This window comes from Muscardinus avellanarius (assembly GCF_963383645.1).
Source record: "Muscardinus avellanarius genome assembly, chromosome: 1".
In the NCBI taxonomy this organism is placed as follows: Eukaryota; Metazoa; Chordata; class Mammalia; order Rodentia; family Gliridae; genus Muscardinus; species Muscardinus avellanarius.
Window position 1 is genome coordinate 237,684,110 of NC_137786.1, and position 18,191 is coordinate 237,702,300.

Below are 18,191 nucleotides of genomic sequence, written 5' to 3' on the forward strand. Positions count from 1 at the left end.
TCTCTAGTGGGCTGAGAAGGCTGTGGAGGGGCGGGCCCACTGTGGGGAGGGAAGGGGCTGCCCAGTGTTCGGGAGGCTCTGGGTGGAGGCCTGGCCTTGGGCTTGAAGCCTCAGCTTCAGAGGCAGGGTCTATGGGCAGGCTGGGAGACAAGGGCGCTCGGAGGCCAGGCAAGGGGCCCACATTACACTCACCCTGCCCAGGAAGACCAGGGAGCTCACTGGGCACAAAGGCCAGTGCCAACCTCTGCCTGCTGCACGCAGGGCTTTCCAGCTTCCTGTAACCTCTTGTCTCCCCGCAGCTCCTGGGGGGCATGCCAAAGCCCTCGCTGAGACCCAGGGCCTGGCCGCCAGCCTGGACCATGTCAGGGGCCACGTTCTGCTTCGGCTGTTTCTGTGACAGTCTTTGGCTAGCAGTGGCCACCAGCCCCTGGCTAGAGCCCCAGTGCCCGCTGCCAGGCCCGACATCCACCCTGGTATTGCCTCTTGGGAGTTTCAGAATGGGACTCTGTCCCAGGGTCCCATAGAAGCCCCTCTCCAGGCCCTCCCGCCCCCTTCAGGAACGTGCAGGGGGCACGAGAGGCTGGACACCTGCTCATGCAAATCCCAGGCCATTTGCATTCCCTCCAGATCAGCAGCCCCATTTGCCTGGCGCCTACCCAACTGCCCCTCGGCCCTGAGCTGGGAAGCTAGGGTGGCGGCTGCCATGGCCCCGGGAGAGTCAAGGCTCAGGGGCAGGTGGGGACATCTCTTGGTTTGTCCAAGCCAAGGGTCAGGGCCTGGGCTCGGGTCCCCAAGGACTTGTCCAGCAGTGTGTCCCCTGCTGCGGGCACACGTACAGATGTGGCGAGGGATGAGCCCACCCCTAAGAGCAGGGCACTAAGGGGGCACTTGTGCCGCTCAGAACCTCAGCCTTGGATGGTGTTTGGATATAGGATCTTTGCACATGTGCTCGAGGGAAGATGGGGCCCAAGCCCAGTAACTGGTGTCCTTACAAGAAAAGGAAAGGGATGGCCATATGGCCACGGAGGGACAGGCTGGGTGACGTGGCCAGCAGCCCTGATGCCTGGCCCCAGGCCTGGAGGAGGCAGCAGGGAGCGTGGCCTGCGCCTCGGTTTGGTCTCTCCCTTCGGCACTGCCCAGCCCATTCCTGCGGTATCGGCCCTCCAGCCTGTGGGCTCTGCCCCAGCTGTGGACACCCATGGCTGCCCTGGCCAGGCCTCGTCCCCCTACCCTGGCTTTAGTATGAAAACCGTCAGGCTGCTCTGCCAGCTGGGGAGGCTGCATGCAAATCCTGCCTTCTGCGGGCCCTGGGTGCCAAGTTCCTTCTGGGAGTGGGCCATGGGGAAGGATTTGCATCCCCCGGGACTGAGGCCAGCAGGGCAGGGTGAGCTCGGCGCGCCTCCCGGCCTGGCACAGCAGAGGGGCTGCCTGCGGCCACCCAGCCGGCTGGAGAGCAGAAGACCGCAGGCCCCAGAGCCCACCTGGGTCAGAGGCCACAGGGGTGACCGCAACCTGGGCAGCTTAATGCGACAGGCACTTACTCTCACAGGCTGGGACGCTGGAGTCCTAAGCTGTCATTCTAAGATGCCTGTAGACTGCGTTCTCCTGGGGCTTCGGGGGGGGGGGGGGGCTCCTCCTGCCCCTCCAGCTTCTGGGGCTCCGGCATCCCTTGGCTTGTGGCTGCATCTCCCCAAGCTCTGCCTCTGTCCACGTGGCCTCCCAGTGCTTGAGAGGCTGAGAGGAGGAGCACAGGTTTGAGAGCTGCTCCAGCAACTTACCGAGAGCCTCAGTGACAGTGAGACCCTGTTTCAGAATAAAAAATAAAATGGGCTTGGGGGGGGGGCATCGCTCAGTGGTAGAATGCCCAGCGTTTGATTGCTAGTACCAAAGAAAATTCCCCGCTTTCTAAGGATACCAGTTCTGGCGAGAGGACCTGCCCCGCATGTGTGGCCTCACCCTGAGGCCACAATCACCTCTGCGAGACCTTATTTCCAGAAAAGGCCGCAGTCACAGCAACTGGAGATTAGGGCTGGGATACATCTTTGGGGGACCAGGCACAGAGGAGGAGTTCGGCCTCAGCCCCACAGGAGGCCAACCCCTGGAGGCAGGACGCATCCCTGTTGCATCTGAAGTCACTCTCCCTCAGCCCCTTCCCCACCACACAGGGGTGGCCCCTCTGAGAGACACGGGCTTCCCAAGGGCCCTCAGTACCCAGGGTGCCTGGGGTAGCTCCTGCAAATCAGGAGATTGCTCAGTGGGACGTGGGGCAGTCCAGGTGGGAGAGGTTCTAGGGAGCCCTGGGGGCGCTCCCACCTGGGGTGAGTCCTCAGGAGCCCTGTGCTTTCCCTCTGGCTGGGCACCTGGTTCCAGGAGGGCAGGGAGCCATCCTCCTCCACCTGCCCACCCAGGAGCACCCAAGGCTCCTGGGGCTGTGTGGGGTGGGGTGGGGCGCACTGTTGGAAAACAGCAAGTCCTCCAATAAGTTTTTGGGGTTTCCAGGACAGCCCCAAAAAAGAGCCTCCAGAAAAGGGCAGCTATGCCCAGAAGCCTGGGGTGGGAGGAGCAGCAGGACGCCCTCCCCGCCCCTTCCTCACCTGACCCAGCCCTGTGGAGGAGGAGGGCTCAGAGAGTTGCTGGCTGGGGGAAGGCTGCTGGGGCAGGGGTCTCTCTGCGGGTCCCCAAGTCTCTGCTGGCGTGTCGGCTGAAGAGGGAGCTTCTCCTGTGAGCGCAGGAGCAGAGCGTTCCCCTGGGGACATCGCTGTGTCCCCACAGGGAGGCCATCATGCAGACTGCCCAGGGCTGCTGTCCTGGCAGCCCCCGGAACTGTGGAGATGGCCAAGGCCTGTGCCGGGGTGAGGTCGACTTCGGAGGGTCCGGGAAGAAGCGGAGCAAGGTAGGAAGGCCCAGGCCTGGGGGCTGGACCCCGAGCCCCGCGTCCTCCTGGGAGCTGAGCACCCAGGCTCATGTGCCCAGAGGCTGCCCCTCGCGGCCCCAGCAGTCCCTAGGACTCCCCGCGGCCCTCTGAGCTGTTGGGGAAGCATGGGGTGAGTGAGTCCAGGACCCCTCCCCAGCCCAGGCCTGGGCTCAGCCAGGAGGAAGCCTGGCCAGAAAGGACCCAGGCAGGACCTGCCCTGCCCTGCAGGGCCTCAGGGCCTCTCTCTCCTGTCCCTGCTCCCTGCTGTGCAGGCCTCCTGGATGCCCAGCGGCCCTTGCACTCTGATCCCAGAGCACCCCTGGGCCCACAATTTCCTGCACCTTAAGCCCTAGCACCCTCCCCCTCTCCTATTCCTCCCCAGCCTCCAGTGCCCCCCAAGCCTCCCCAGCCAATGCCCCCCAAGCCTCCCCTGAGCCCAGTGTCCTCCATGCCTGCTCCCCAGGCCCTCCCTGTACCTCCCCAGCACCCCAGTGCTCCCCATCCCAAGTCTCCCCCAAGCCCCAGCATCTTCCCATGGCTCCCCAGCCCTCCAGGCCTCCCCCCAGCCCCAGCATCCTCCCCATAGTTTGTGAAGGTGCCGAGCGGCGTGGCCCCCTCCGTCCTCTTCAACCTGTTGCTGACCGAGTGGCACCTGCCGGCCCCCAACCTGGTGGTGTCGCTGGTGGGCGAGGAGCGGCCTTTCGCCATGAAGCCCTGGCTGCGGGATGTCCTGCGCAAGGGGCTGGTGAGGGCGGCTCAGAGCACAGGTGACCTGCCTCAGTGGCCCTGTCCACTCACCGTCCCCACACTGCCCTCGCGCCGTCCCCAACATCTCCTACCCACCTGCCCGGGGGTGTCGGGGCTGGTGCAGGAGCAGTTCATGGTGGGAGGCGGAGGTCCCACTGTGGCAGAGGCCCATCCTCCCCAGAACTGGTCCCTCCCCTCGCAGGCCCCTGCCTGTGCCAGCCCCAGGTGCAGGGGCGCGGCCCATTGCCCCGGCCTCCCTGGGGAGTGCCTGGCTGGCTACCTGGGGTCAGAGTCAAGTTCCTGGGCTTCATTTTGAGCCCAGCTCTGCCTCCAGAAAACCCAGTAGGAGGATTTGAGGGGCAGGGGGCTGATCCCTGGCTGCAGAAATTATTGTAGCAAAAAAGAAAAAAAGAAAGATTGTCCAGGGCGAGCTTAGCACAGGAGGGCGGGGACTCCCTGGCACAGCCCTATGGGACTAGCAAAGAGGGAAGGTGCCCCTTCCCCAGGCTGGGGACCCCCGCTCTGGCCCAGGCAGCTCGAGCTGCAGCGTGCCTCTTCCTCCCTGGGCCTCAGTTTCCCTACCAGTGCCTCCAAGCATTCCCCAGCACCCTGACCCTGGTTCCCAGGCCATTGGCTTTGGGTTGGGTCAAGGGCTCAGGGTCAGCCAGGTGGACCTGAGCAGCCCAGCTAGGGAGGACCCAGGGCCGCATGGTGTAGTGAGCCACCGTCACCCCACCCCTGTAGGTGCCTGGATCCTGACCAGTGCCCTTCGTGTGGGCCTGGCCCGGCACGTTGGCCAGGCTGTGCGTGACCACTCGCTGGCCAGCACGTCCACCAAGGTCCGCGTGGTGGCCATTGGCATGGCCTCGCTGGGCCGCGTCCTGCACCGTCAGCTCCTGGACCAGGTCCAGGTGGGCCTCCGTGGGCTGGGGGGCTGGGGGCAGTAGACAGGCCAGCCCCATCCTCAGGGGCCCCTGGGAGCAACGGGAGCCGCCAGGGGTTTGGACCATGGTGGGAAAAGCGGCTGCAGGGCCGGCCTGTGCCAGCAGGTGGCAGCATCGCTCGGGGAGGGGCACACCCTGCTGGTTGTGGACTGGGTTCTCAGGACCACCAACCCCACGCCCTGGGCAAGTGGCCCTTGCTTGCTGGCCTCACTCACATCCCCCATGTCTGTCTAACACATGGCCAAGCAGAGGCCCAGGCAGCCCCGGTGAGGTCTGGACTCCGGCCCAAAAGAGTCCAGAAGGAGGAGCTCTGCAGCCCTGGCCGTCTCCGTGGCTCTGTCTGTCCAGGGCCCCTGGCCCCGCATCCCAGCCTCTCTCCCTGCATGAGGTCCTGGCCAAAGCCTTTCCCGGTTCTGACAGGGAAGGGAGGCCCAGCAATGGAGGTCCAGCAATGGAGGCTGGAGCTGCCTCCTGAGGACTCTGCCTGGTCTCCCATGGCACAGGAGGACGTCCCCATCCACTACCCGGCAGAAGACAGTGGCGGCCAGGGCCCCCTCTGCCCCCTGGACAGCAATCTCTCCCACTTCGTCTTGGTGGAGCTGGGCGAGCCAGGGAAGAGGGACGGGCTGGCGGAGCTGCGTCTGAGGCTGGAGAAGCACATCTCACAGCAGAGGACGGGCTACGGGGGTGAGGCCCGGGGTCCAGGGACCTGGCGGAGAGGGGGAGGGGGGGCCGGGAAGGGCCTCCAGGCAAGAGGCCCCAGCTTGCCCAGTATGGAGACGGCTGAGGCCTGGGAGAAGGCGCTGTGGGCAGGGGTAGCAGAGGGCCCTCCGCCAGGCGGTGACGTCCCGCCAGGTGGCAGGCAGTTGCAGGTTCATCTCTGCGAAACTCTCCCTGTGGTCCCTGGCTGTGGGTTTAGGGCTTTGAGATGCAAAAAGAGGTCTAAATTCCTAGAGGCCCACTTCTCTCCTCTGGCTATAAGGCAGGCTACCACCAGGGGGCAGCATAGAGTGAGCTACAGACTTCACCTTGGCCAGTTGCAGGCTGGGCTTGAAAGCCGGATGTGCTGGGGAAATACTGGCGTGTGAGCAATATTGATAAACAAAAGATATAATTGTTTACAGTGTGTGTGAGCCATACAAACTATTAGTAAACAAAATGCACTTCCCTGGTGAGGTCAACTCAACATGCTTCCCCAGGGGCCATACAAAGCGTGTCTAACGCTGTCCACGCCGGGCTCCTCGACTTCACCCCAACAGGTCCAGGCAGCATGGCCAGCCCGGGTTTGCCCTCGCAGTTCACTCAAGAGACGCCTTTAGCTGAGTGTGGTGGCGCATGCGTATAATCCTAGAATGTGGGAGGCCGAGGATCGTGGTTCGCAGATAGTCTCAGCTATATAGTGAGGCCCTCTGCAACTTAGTGAGCCCTGCTTCAAAATAAAGAATAAAAGCCGGGCATGGTGGCACACGTTTGTAATCCCAGCATTCGGGAGGCTGAGACCTGGAGGATCGCGGTTTGTGGACAGCCTCAGCTACTTAGTGAGGCCCTCTGCAACTCAGTGAGACCTGGTTTTAAAATAAAGAATAAAAAATAGGGCAGGGAGTGTAGCACGGAGGTCAAATGCCCCTGGGTTCCATCTCCAGACCTGCAAAAGGCTGGAGGAGAGGCCGCTCTTGGCATCTAGCGGGGCCCCTGGTCAACTTGATGTTTAATGGCCGCACCCTGGCTCTGGCCACAGAGGAGACTGCTTGGACAGCTCGGGTGTAGAATTGGAATCCTGGTCCTGGGAGTCTAATATGACCCGAAGCCAGCCCTTCATTAGAAAAAGCCCTTCGACAGCCGGGCGTGGGGGCGCACGCTTGCAATCCCAGCATTCGGGAGACTGAGACAGGAGGATCACGGTTTGCAGACAGCCTCAGCTACTTAGCGAGGCCCTTTGCAACTCAGTGAGACCCTGTTTCAAAAAATAAAGAATTAAAAAATAGGACTGAGATGTAGCTCGGAGGTAGAATGCTCCTGGGTTCCATCACTAGTACCGCAAAAAAAAAAAAAAAAAAAGAAAGAAAGAAAAAATAAATAAATAATAAATGAATAAAAAGACTAAAAAAAGGGCTGGGGGTGTACAATGCCCCTGGGTTCCGTTCCCAGAACTGCATAAAAAAGAAAGAAAGAAAGAAAGAAAGAAAGAGAGAAAAAGAAAAGAAAGAAAGAAAAAGCCTTTGACCCGAGTGCCCAGAAATGTGGTGGCTGCTGAAGTCTGAGTCTGGGTGGTCTCCCCGGCCCACAAGGAGGGTCCCTGCCTGGCCCCGCTGGGCACCTGGAGGGACCTCACGGGCGGCTCTCTGCAGGCACCAGCAGCATCGAGATACCTGTGCTCTGCCTGTTGGTTAATGGAGACCCCAGCACACTGGAGGTAAGTAAGGCGGGGGAGGGAGAGGGGCCTGGCTGTCCAGAGTCCCGGGATGTCACCAGCCCAGGAGGAATGCAGGGTGCCCCATGTGCATCCCTCGGGCTGACCCGTGGTCCACTCCACCCCTTCCCACGCAGAGGATTTCCAGGGCCGTGGAGCATGCCACCCCGTGGCTGATCCTGGCAGGCTCGGGGGGCATCGCTGATGTGCTTACTGCCCTGGTGAACCAGCCCCACCTCCTGGTGCCCCAGGTGGCCGAGAAGCTGTTCCGAGAGAAGTTCCCCAGTGAGCACTTCTCCTGGGATGCCATCATGCACTGGACCACGCTGGTGGGTGCTGCTCGGGACCCGGGAGGACTGATCTTCCTCCTCTGCTCTCCCAAGCCCTCCTCCTGGGCTGGTTCTCGGTCTTGGCAGCCTCTCTTCCTACCTGTGCCGACCTACCCCCTCCACCGCCAGGATCCCAGGGTGTCTCCTGCTTCAGGCCTTCCTGGGGCGGAGGGCCTTGATAGCTAGCCCCTGGGGCTGTGGGTGGGCCTGTGCCAGGTCTAGAGGGAGTTGGGCACACGTTCACCCATCTGAGGACACCGCCGGGCTTGTGCCCACTGCACCTGCCCTGCCACGGCGCCCTTGGGGCTTCTCCTCAGCTGCAGAACATCAGTGCACACCGGCACCTGCTTACCGTGTATGACTTCGAGCAGGAGGGCTCCGAGGACCTGGACACTGTCATCCTCAAAGCGCTGGTGAAAGGTGAGCGGGACGGGACACATCCTCGCTGTGCCTGGAGCTCCCTGGGGTTTGGCAGCCTCACAGCGTCCAGGATTTACACCTGCCTGACCTTCCTGGGTGAGAAGGACGGCAGAGAGTTGTGAGGTACTCTGTATTAGGAAGAGTTATCACACACACACACACACACACACACACACACACACACACTTTAAAAGATATTTAAGCTGAGTGTGGTGGTGCACGCTTGTAATCCAGTATTTGGGAAGCCAAGACAGGAGGACCACAGGTTCAAAGCCAGCCTCAGCAGCTCAGCGCGGCTCTCAGCAACCTACAGTTTCCAAATAGGGAATAAAATAGAGCCGGGCGTGGTGGCACACGCGTGTAATCCCAGCATTCAGGAGGCTGAGACCGGAGGATCGCGGTTCACAGACAGCCTCAGCTACTTAGTGAGGCCCTTTGCAACTCAGTGAGACCCTGTTTCAAAATAAAGAATAAAAAAAACAGAGCTGGGAGTGTTGCTCAGAAGTAGAATGCCCCTGTGTTCCATCCCTAGATCTGCAAAAATTAAATAAAAATAAAGAATAAAAAATGTCTGGGGGTGTCACTCGGAGGTAGAATGCACCTAGGTTTGGAGTGGTGACGAAGGCCTGGTGCCTTAAGTCACAGGTCTGGTGATGACCAAGGCCCCCGTAGGCCATGCCAGTCCTTCCCCTGAAGAAAAGCAGCCCTGTGGGAAGTGCTTCCCGTCCACAGGAAGGGGGCTTGGACCCTCAGTGCCCGGAGGCATCTCCAGGCCTGGAGCTCATCGGAGGCCACAGAAAGGGGGCTTGGACCCTCAGTGCCCAGAGGCATCTCCAGGCCTGGAGCTCATCGGAGGCCACAGGAAGGGGCTTGGACCCTCAGTGCCCGGAGGCATCTCCAGGCCTGGAGCTCATCGGAGGCCAACAGCAGGAGGGTCCCTCTGCTGCGCTGCATCTGGTCCCGCCAGCTCCGGGTCCCCACAGTGCCGGGCATTCCCCCACAAGGCCCCCCAAATCCCAGTTCCTGCGCCCTGGGTGCCATGGGCCTTCACTCCCATCCCCGGATCCCGGTCTCCCCGCAGCCTGCAAGAGCCATAGCCAAGAGGCCCAGGACTACCTGGATGAGCTCAAGCTGGCCGTGGCCTGGGACCGCGTGGACATCGCCAAGAGCGAGATCTTCAGTGGGGACGTGGAGTGGAAGGTACACCCCGGCGTGCCTGCGGCGCCCCGCTTCCCGCCACGCGGGCAGGGACTATGTGGGCGAGGAGCAGCCCGCCTGGTCCAGCTGTCGCCCTGGTTAAAGGGTAGGACAAGCCCCCTGGAAGCTCAGGCTGGATTAACTGGGGTGTGGCCAGCCCCGAGTGCAGGGGTCATGATGCCCTTCCTTGGTGTCCAGCAGCACACTGGGGTCCCTTCAGGTCCCGGTGTCCTGAGCCCTGGGGGACAGCCTGGGGCCCCTCTGCCCTCACACCCACTGTCCCTGCCCCCCTTCCCGGCGAGTCCAGTCCTGTGACCTGGAGGAGGTGCTGATGGACGCCCTTGTGAACGACAAGCCCGAGTTCGTGCGCCTGTTTGTGGACAGCGGCGCCAACATGGCCGACTTCCTGACCTACGGGCGGCTGCAGCAGCTCTACCGCTCCGTGTCCCCCAAGAGCCTGCTCTTCAACCTCCTGCAGCGCAAGCACGAGGAGGGCCGGCTGACGCTGGCCGGCCTGGGCGCCCAGCAGGCCCGCGAGCATCCCGCGGGGTCGCCTGCCTTCTCCCTGCAGGAGGTGTCTCGTGTGCTCAAAGACTTCCTGCAGGATGCCTGCCGCGGCCTCTACCAGGACAGCCGGGCGGCCTGCCGGAGGAGGGCGGCCAGCTGGGGCCAGCCCGGGCCAGGGCTGGAGGCTGACACCCACGTCCTCCAGGAGAGGGGGCCAGCCAAGAGACCCCTGGGCCAAAAGTGGCTGCTGGACCTCAGCCAGAGGAGCGAGGACCCCTGGAGGGACCTGTTCCTGTGGGCCGTGCTGCAGAACCGCCACGAGATGGCCACCTACTTCTGGGCCATGGTGAGCTGGGCCTGAGGTTCATGGGCAAGGGGCCACGGGAGGGCAAGGGGAGGCGGACTGCTGCCTGAGGCCCTGTCTTCCAGGGCCAGGAGGGCGTGGCAGCCGCTCTAGCGGCCTGCAAAATCCTGAAGGAAATGTCCCACCTGGAGACAGAGGCCGAGGTAGCCCGCACCATGCGGGAGGCCAAGTATGAGCAGCTGGCCCTGGGTGAGTGACCACAGGCAGGCAGGCCGGCCGGCCGGGCCGTGGGGAGAGAAGGAGCTGGAGGGCCAGGAGCAGGGGCCTGGGTTCTCCTCCCCGTAGGACAGGCCAGGGGATAACTCTTCCCGGGAGAGATCGGCTGTAAAATCCCAAACTGGAGGGCGCATGGCGGAGATGACAGGGCCCCTGGGACAACTCTGCTTCAGGGTGGAGGACATGGGAGGCAGAGACCCCGCTCTCCTGTCGAGGGAAGGGGCAGGCCAGAGAAGGCCAGAGGCTAGGACAGGGGCGGGTGCGGGACATCAACGGCCCCCAGCAGCCCGGGCCCCACCGGGCAGACCTCTTCTCTGAGTGCTACAGCAACAGCGAGGACCGCGCCTTCGCCCTCCTGGTGCGCCGGAACCACAGCTGGAGCCGCACCACCTGCCTGCACCTGGCCACGGAGGCCGACGCTAAGGCCTTCTTCGCCCACGACGGCGTGCAGGTGAGCGGCGGCCTCGGCGGGCTGCGCTAGGGCAACGAGTTTCCCAGTTGGTTCCCAGCTTCCAGCCCTTCCCCGGGGCTCAGCCTTTCAGGAATGGCCGGGCAGGGTGACCAGGCCCCTCTCCCTCTGTCAGGCGCAGCCCTGGCCTGGGATGGCTTCCCCGCCTCACTGTCCCCCTGTTGAGTTTGTACAACAGCCACAAAATCTGTGTGTGCGCCAAGGGTCTCCTGCCTGCTGGCTTCCCTCCGGTTCAGGGTTCCGGGAGCCTTGAAGCGCAGTTGGCGTTTGCCAGGCGTCTGCGGAAGGCCGTCCCTGGCCCAGGGCACAGGCGTGTCTTTATTCCAGGCCTTCCTGACCAAGATCTGGTGGGGGGACATGGCAACCGGCACGTCCATCCTGAGGCTGCTGGGTGCCTTCACCTGCCCCGCCCTCATCTACACCAACCTCATCACCTTCAGGTGAGTCGGGGTGAGGGAGCCAGTGCCAGCGCCCCCCAGCCCTGTGTTCAGCGGGCACGCTGGCCTTGTCCTGCTCACAGCCCCGCACAGCATTTGCTGGCCAGTGCTTGGGCCAAGCAGGTGCTGTCCCTCTGTGCCACAGTAAGGAGCCTCCACTGAAGACAGGCCTGGAGGACCTGCAGGAGCTGGACGGCCTGGACACGGAGAGGAGCCTGCTGTGCAGCCCGGGCGGCCAGTAAGGGCGGTGGGTGGCGGCGGGGGGCCAGACCCCGCCAGGCCGAGGTGGGCTTCCCACAGTGGCCGCCTCTGCCCGGCACAGGGTGAAGGAGGCCGTGGAGGCGCCGGGGGAGCCAGGAGGCCGAGGCCCGCGCGCCGCCTTCCTGCTCATGCGCTGGCGCAAGTTCTGGGGTGCGCCGGTGACGGTGTTCCTGGGGAACGTGGTCATGTACTTTGCGTTCCTCTTCCTGTTCACCTACGTGCTGCTGGTGGACTTCAGACCGCCCCCCCAGGGGCCAACGGGCCCCGAGGTCACCCTCTACTTCTGGGTCTTCACACTGGTGCTGGAGGAGATCCGGCAGGTCGGTGGCCCGGGCGGCCCCGGGTCCCTCGGGGGGCTACCTTGGGTGGGTCGTGCCCTGGGCCTGGGCTCCCCATCTGCAGAACCGGAGCGGCGCGGCCTGTGGTCTTCCCAGGGCCCTGAGCCCAGACCCAGCAGTGCCACGGCCTGAGTCTGAACCTGGGTCACCGCCCGAGTCTGGACACCCGCTATAAGCTGACGTTGGGCTCTGGCCACGGGCAGCCCTGGCTCCCAGGCCAATCTGATTTCGGGTTTTGTCCTCGGGCTTTGGATGGTCTTCAGCCCCAGCCACAGCGTGGGTCCTGGGCGCAGAGAGCCCTGGGCCTCACGGTGGACAGAGCCCTGACTCTGCGGATCCCAGCCTGGTCCAGGCGGGGCTGTGCGGGCCTGGCGTTTACCACCAGCCTGTCTCCCTCTGCCAGGGCTTCTTCACAGACGAGGACACACACCTGGTGAAGAAGTTTACTCTGTACGTGGAAGACAACTGGAACAAGTGTGACATGGTGGCCATCTTCCTGTTCACCGTCGGCGTCACCTGCAGGTCTGTGGCCCGGGGGAGGCGATGTGTGCACGTCTCCTTGGAGCTGCTGAGGCTGCCTTGGGGAGGCGTCTTCCCCGCTCTGGTCCCAGCAGCCCCACCTAGCCGCGCCCCCCGCAGGGTGCTGCCCTGGGCGTTCGAAGCCGGCCGCACCGTCCTGGCCATCGACTTCATGGTGTTCACGCTGCGGCTCATCCACATCTTTGCCATCCACAAGCAGCTGGGCCCCAAGATCATCATTGTGGAGCGGATGGTGAGCCGGGACCCCGCCCCGGCGGGGTGAGCCCCCCTGTGCCCACCAGGTGGCCGCTGACACAACTCCCTCTCTCCCCACAAGATGAAAGACGTCTTCTTCTTCCTTTTCTTCCTGAGCGTGTGGCTGGTGGCCTACGGCGTGACCACGCAGGCCCTGCTGCACCCCCAGGACGGCCGCCTGGAGTGGATCCTCCGCCGTGTGCTCTACCGACCCTACCTGCAGATTTTCGGGCAGATTCCCCTGGACGAGATTGACAGTGCGCACAGCCAGGCGGGGTGGCTGAGGGGTGGGCCAGGTCCTGCTGGGGTGCAGCCCAGGGACACCTCAGGGGCCCACTGCGTCCTGAGAGCCTGGAGCGGGCTAAGGGGATCCCTGTGCCCCCTGAGGCACAGGCCCCAGCAAGGCAGGGAGACCACAGGTTCCAGGCTGACCTCTGCGAGGGGCAGAGGGGTGGGCAGGCACCACGGGACACAGTGCCACCAGGCTGCCTTGACAGCCCCTTGCCCTCAGCCCTCCTGGGGGTCCACCTCCATGGCTGTCATTGGCCACGCGGCCTGCCCTGGCATAGCCCTAGGCCTGTACTGGGGGCTGTGGAGACTCGGGGGGTCTGCTCGTGGTGTGTGGGTGCAGTGAGGGGAGCCCCTCGGCTGTGGGTCTTGTGGCCACAGATGGAAAGGGAGCAGAGGCAGGGGTCAGCCCGGCGCAGGCCCCAGGCTGGCAGGCATCCAGCGCAATGTGGAGCCCAGCCCCTTGAGCAGGCGGCCAGAGCAGGGCACGGGGGCGGGGGCGCATCTCAGGTTGGTGTCAGAGGGCTGGGGGCCACTCTGGCCATGTGCCCATCCCGGGTGGTGGAGGCCTGCCCTGCCCCTCCGTGGGGAAGGCCGCCGAGGAGCCAGGCCGGCAAGCAGGACGTGCATGCGAAGACTGTTTGTCAAGGGTGACGGCGAGACAGGAGGAAAACCAGGCCCCAGCGGTGCGGGCTGGCAGCTGCCTCCTACTGGCTGCGCCACGGCCCGTTTCCTGGGTCTGTCTTCTCAGCCTGCCACCCGTGCCCTTGCTGTTTGCTCCTTCTCGGGGATTGGTTTCCACGCCATTAGTTTAACCAGGCCTGCCTGCCCTCTGCCCCGTGCCTCCCCGTACGGCTCCAGAGGGCCCCTGGGGCGGCAGAGCGGGGTGGACATGGGGCCAGGGCAGGGTGGGGTTCCCTTTGCCCAGGAGCTGTACGTATGTCTGTCCATCATCCTGGCCATACAGGGGACAGGCCTGGCCCAATGCCCTCCGCCCTGGCGGGCACCACCTGGGCAGGCGGGGTGCGAAGCCTAGGGTGGCTCGCCAGCTCCGTGGCCAGGGCTCCTGGTGCCCTCGCCCACACCCTCTGCCCTCTCTGGGCCTCCAGGTTCAACACCCACTCGTGCTGCCCGTGAGTCTCCAACACGACCCCTGGGCCCTGGGCTGGAGTTATGAGAGCGAAGGCCGGCGGGCCCTCCACACACCACCAGCTGGCTCTCCCCCAGGACTTGGGGGCCTGGGGGCAATTTAGTTTCCATCCTGGCCTGGTGGCGCCTTCTCAAATCTCAGGGAGGGTGCGGGGTCTTGTTACCTCCAAGCCGCCTCTTTCGGACAGATTTACGGCTTCACAAACCCTGGCTCGGCCACCTCTCCCAGGCGCCAAGAGGAGGGCGGAGGGTCATGAATCAGCCCCAGCACCAGATTCATGGGCTGGGGGCTGCCAGGGCGGCAGAGGCGGGGCAGGATGGGGTCTGGCACTCTGACTGCGGCACCCCCTCCACACGACACTCAATAATTCACACAGGGGCCGACCTGTGGCAGTAACTCACTCCAGACGACAAGGCAGGAATTCGCCCCAGCGAGGGGGACACGGGGACCGGGTACACACAGGCGGACCTCAAGAGTCAGACACCCCCAGAGGCCCACCCCACGGTGGCCTGGGGCCCATCACAGCACAAAGCTCCAATGGCAGGCGCAGGAACACGCTAGAAAGCTCAGGAGGACACCGTGTGCTCATAGGCAGGCACACAGGCTCGCACACACAGAGACATGGGGCTGAACCCTGGCACAGCCGGGGGAGGTGGGGGCTGGTCATGGGGCCAGAATTCCCTCCAGAAAGAGGGGAGGTTGAGGAGTGGGGTGCTCACCTGACTTCCTCCTGCCCTGCAGGCCAGCTTCAAGGGAGAGCCGGGCGCCGGGGCCCTTGGGGATACTGAGGCTGGTGGAACTCAGACCACTGCCCAGAGAATGTTCTTCAGAGCAGAGGCCAGAATGGGTTGATCTTGAAAGGCCGCAGCTGGCCCAGCTCAGAGCTGTGATGAGCGCAGGGAGCCTTCTGTAGCTGGGGCGGAGGGTCCGTACAAAGACAGCGGAAACGGGGCCTGTGTTTTTCCGTCTGCTTCCTGTGGCCCAGAGGATCCTGGCTGTGCATGTGGGGCCCTGGTGGAGACCCAGTGGGGGTGGGCTGCCCACCTCGGGTGGACCTGGGCAAGCCAGGGTGGTGGGGCCCTGGCCAACACCTGCCAACACCAAGCCGCCCAGTCTGAAGGTGCCTGGTCTTTCAGAAGCCCGGGTGAACTGCTCCGTCCACCCCCTGCTGCTGCAGAACTCGGCCTCCTGCCCCAACCTCTACGCCAACTGGCTGGTCATCCTCCTGTTGGTCATCTTCCTGCTGGTCACCAACGTGCTGCTAATGAACCTGCTCATCGCCATGTTCAGGTGCCTGGCGGTCCTGGGGATGGGCGCCAGGCAGGGGAGCGCCCGAGTCCTGCTCCTCGCTGGCCAGGCCCCCGGGTGTGGGGCCCCGTGCGTGTGGACAGGCCTGGGCCCGGGGAGCGGCCGCGGCCCTGGAAGGGCGGGCTCTCGGGACTGAAAGGGTTCCTTCGGGCCCAGCCTGCAGCTGGCAGCAGAGGCCGACGGGCGGGCTCCCGTGTGTCCCTGCAGCTACACGTTCCAGGTGGTGCAGGGCAACGCAGACATGTTCTGGAAGTTCCAGCGCTACCACCTCATCGTGGAATACCACGGCCGCCCCGCCCTGGCCCCGCCCTTCATCCTCCTCAGCCACCTGGGCCTGCTGCTCAAGCGGGCCTTGGGCAAGGCCGCCCAGCAGAAGCGGGAGCACCTGGGTGAGGCTGCCCTTGGGCGCCGCCCACCCGACGGCGGCGGGGGAGATGCGCAGGCTGGGGCCCTGGCACCCCGAGGCTGGGCAGTGCCCGGGAGGCCCAGCAGCCCTGGCAAGCTCCCTGCCTCCCCCTCCCTCAGAGAGAGACCTGCCCGACCCCCTGGACCAGAAGATCCTTACCTGGGAGGCCGTTCAGAAGGAGAACTTCCTCAGCAACGTGGAGAAGAGGCGGCGGGACAGCGAGGGTGAGGTGCTGCGCAAGACGGCCCACAGGTGCGGCGGCCGGGGCCCCGGAGGCCGTGGGCGGCTGGGAGCTTGGGCACCTGCCGTTCCCCCACACGTGGGCTGCCCAGAGAAACAGAGGGCCGCGGCCCTGAACCGCGGCGCCAGTGCCAACCTGGGTGTGCAGAGTGCCGCCAGGCGCGGTAGGTGCGGCCCTCCAGGGACCTCTGTCCTTTTCACTGGTGGGGTTCAGCGCCTCAAACCTGGGGGAGGCACTCTGCTGCCAGCGCCAGGATCTGGGGAAACCGCGGCCGAGAGGGCAGGTCTGCTCCTGGGAGGGGCTCTGCCAGGGACGGCCTGCCCTGCAGTTGGGGATAGGCCAGTGACCGGCATCTCCCTGCTGGGGGCGCCTTCCTCCTTGCCAGACCCAGAGTGGCCAGCCCCCATCCTCGCAGCTGGGGCGGAGCGTCTCTCCCTGCGCCCCTCTGGCTAGGTGATGTGACCTGGGCAGGAACAGGACCCCAGCACCCTGGGAGGGCACAGAAATGCTCTGTTACAGACTGGCCGAGTGCCAAGAAGTCCTGGGCACCCCTGCCCAGGAAGAGAGGGGAGGACGAAAGGGCCAAAGCATCAGCCTCTGCCCGAGGCCTGGGGGACGGGCAGGGAGGGTGGGCAGCCCCCACGGGGGCGTGAGGCGCTCATGGCCTGCGGTCACCTTGCTCCCACAGGGTGGACTTGGTCGCCCAGCACCTTGGGGGGCTGAGGGAACAAGAGAAGCGGATCAAGCATCTGGAGTCACAGGCAAGCTGGCAAACCCAGCACTCCGCTTTCCTGGGGTGACCGCAGCCCTGCACCTTGCGTCCACACTGATAGGCTGGACCTGGGCCTCTAGGGGAGTGGACGGGACAGGCGAGCTACAGAGGTGTGAGCCCCCCAGAACAGGTCCTGCTGACCCAGGAGGGCCCCGCGCCATGCTCCTGCCACATGCCCCCGGAGCTGTGCAGGAAGGGCCCTGTGGCGGGGGGGATGTGGGGCCTCCCTACATCCCGGTTCCCCTCAGGTCAACTACTGCACGCTGCTCCTGTCCTCCATGGCTGACACGCTGGCCCCGGGCAGCGCCTCCTGGAGTAAGTGCGGCTGGGCGAGGGGTGAGGTGGGCTGGGCTCAAACAGGTCTGGGGCAGGCCACACAGAGCTCTCTGTTGTCCCCGCCCGTTCTGGAGGCCTCTCACACCCTTGGCTGGCCCCAGGTCTGGGCATCCTCAGATTCCTGAGGTTCTGCCTAATGCTGGCCCTACCGGGGTGTACCCTGGGCCCTGCTGGCCCATCCCCCAGGGTCCTGAGGACACCAGGTCAGCTCTGGGCTCCCAGTCTCCCCCAGGGCTGGTCAAGCAGCAGCCCATACCACTCTGGTGGTGCACTCGGAGGCTACCACGCCTGTCCCGTGGATGCCCGCCGGCCTCAGCAGCTGAGGAGGGCCTTTCTCCCCAGCAGGCTCTCGGCGCTGTGACCACGGGAGCCAGCAGCCCCCTGCTGGTGACGGGGGACATCCAGAGGCGGACCAGCCACCTTCAGACACCTGAACGGCTTGGCCTGCCACCCTGCCGGCCCACCGTCCTGGGCTCCAGGCCTGGCCCTTCACTGGCCACCCTGGGCCTCGGGAGCACATCGCCCTCCGTCCCCTCCAGCAGAGCCCGAGAGATGCAGCCCTCCCGCCTGGGCACAGACCACCTCTTCCTGGACGTGTCCCTGTGAAGTCCTCTTCCAGGAACCCCTGGAGATGCAGCGGTTTGGGGACGCCTGCCCAGCAGGGGGCGCCAGGGCCAGCCGGCAAACACTGGCAGGGCAAGAGGTGGGCACCTGCTGTCCAGGCTGGGTCTTGGGGCCTGCCTGGCCCACTCTGTGTTGCCTAAGAAACTGATCTCTGAAATGCGAGTGGTCACACTTTCTGCCCTTTAAGACCCAAAAGGCCCTCCAGAAGTCAGCTGGCCAGCTCTCGTCTCTGTCCCCAGAGTTGGCACAGTGCACACTGCACATCCCTAGCAGTGGCCCCAGGACTGGCCAAGCCAGGTGTCCAAGGCTGCTTCACCTTCAGAGGAGCCGGGAAACCACATCTAGCCTGGCCAATCACACTAGACCCCAGTGGTGGCTGAGGCCCCAGGTCCCAGCATCAGCGAAGCCCCTGAGGGCAGGCTGCCCTGTGTTGGTGGGGCCGACTTCCTGGTCTACCTGCCCACCAGAGGAAGTGGCCAGCCAGGTAGGGTCCTCCCTTCCCTGGGGACCTGCAACTCTGGACCAGGGGGGGGGCAGTCAGAGCCCAGTTGCCAGGGCAATGTGGCCACTTGTCTGCCTTCCCTGCACCCTTGGAGGGCCCTCACCCAGAGCCAACCTGGAGTGTCACTAGTGCTGAGGCCTCCAGCACCAGCAGGAGCCTGCAGCCAGGTGTCCTGGCAGCCCTCCTAGGACACCTGTCATGTGCCCATCCTCACACAGCTGGGTGGGGCACAAGGCC

At 64.4% G+C, this 18,191-nt stretch overlaps 1 protein-coding gene across 1 annotated transcript; it reads left to right on the plus strand.

Moving 5' to 3' along the window:
* Positions 1–2,782: 2,782 nt before the first annotated feature.
* On the plus strand, positions 2,783–17,434 carry TRPM5 (transient receptor potential cation channel subfamily M member 5; the record flags this gene model as incomplete). The annotated part of the gene is made up of 23 exons (XM_080693810.1): positions 2,783–2,893; positions 3,501–3,681; positions 4,406–4,572; positions 5,109–5,292; positions 6,954–7,018; positions 7,153–7,344; positions 7,662–7,764; positions 8,846–8,964; positions 9,269–9,814; positions 9,898–10,021; positions 10,354–10,499; positions 10,845–10,957; positions 11,100–11,192; positions 11,277–11,535; positions 11,957–12,075; positions 12,193–12,325; positions 12,410–12,584; positions 14,902–15,055; positions 15,281–15,462; positions 15,599–15,731; positions 16,409–16,481; positions 16,741–16,833; positions 17,015–17,434. The coding sequence occupies 23 exons, from the start codon at positions 2,783–2,785 to the stop codon at positions 17,432–17,434; spliced, it is 3,885 nt and encodes a 1,294-aa protein (XP_080549936.1).
* Positions 17,435–18,191: the final 757 nt, after the last annotated feature.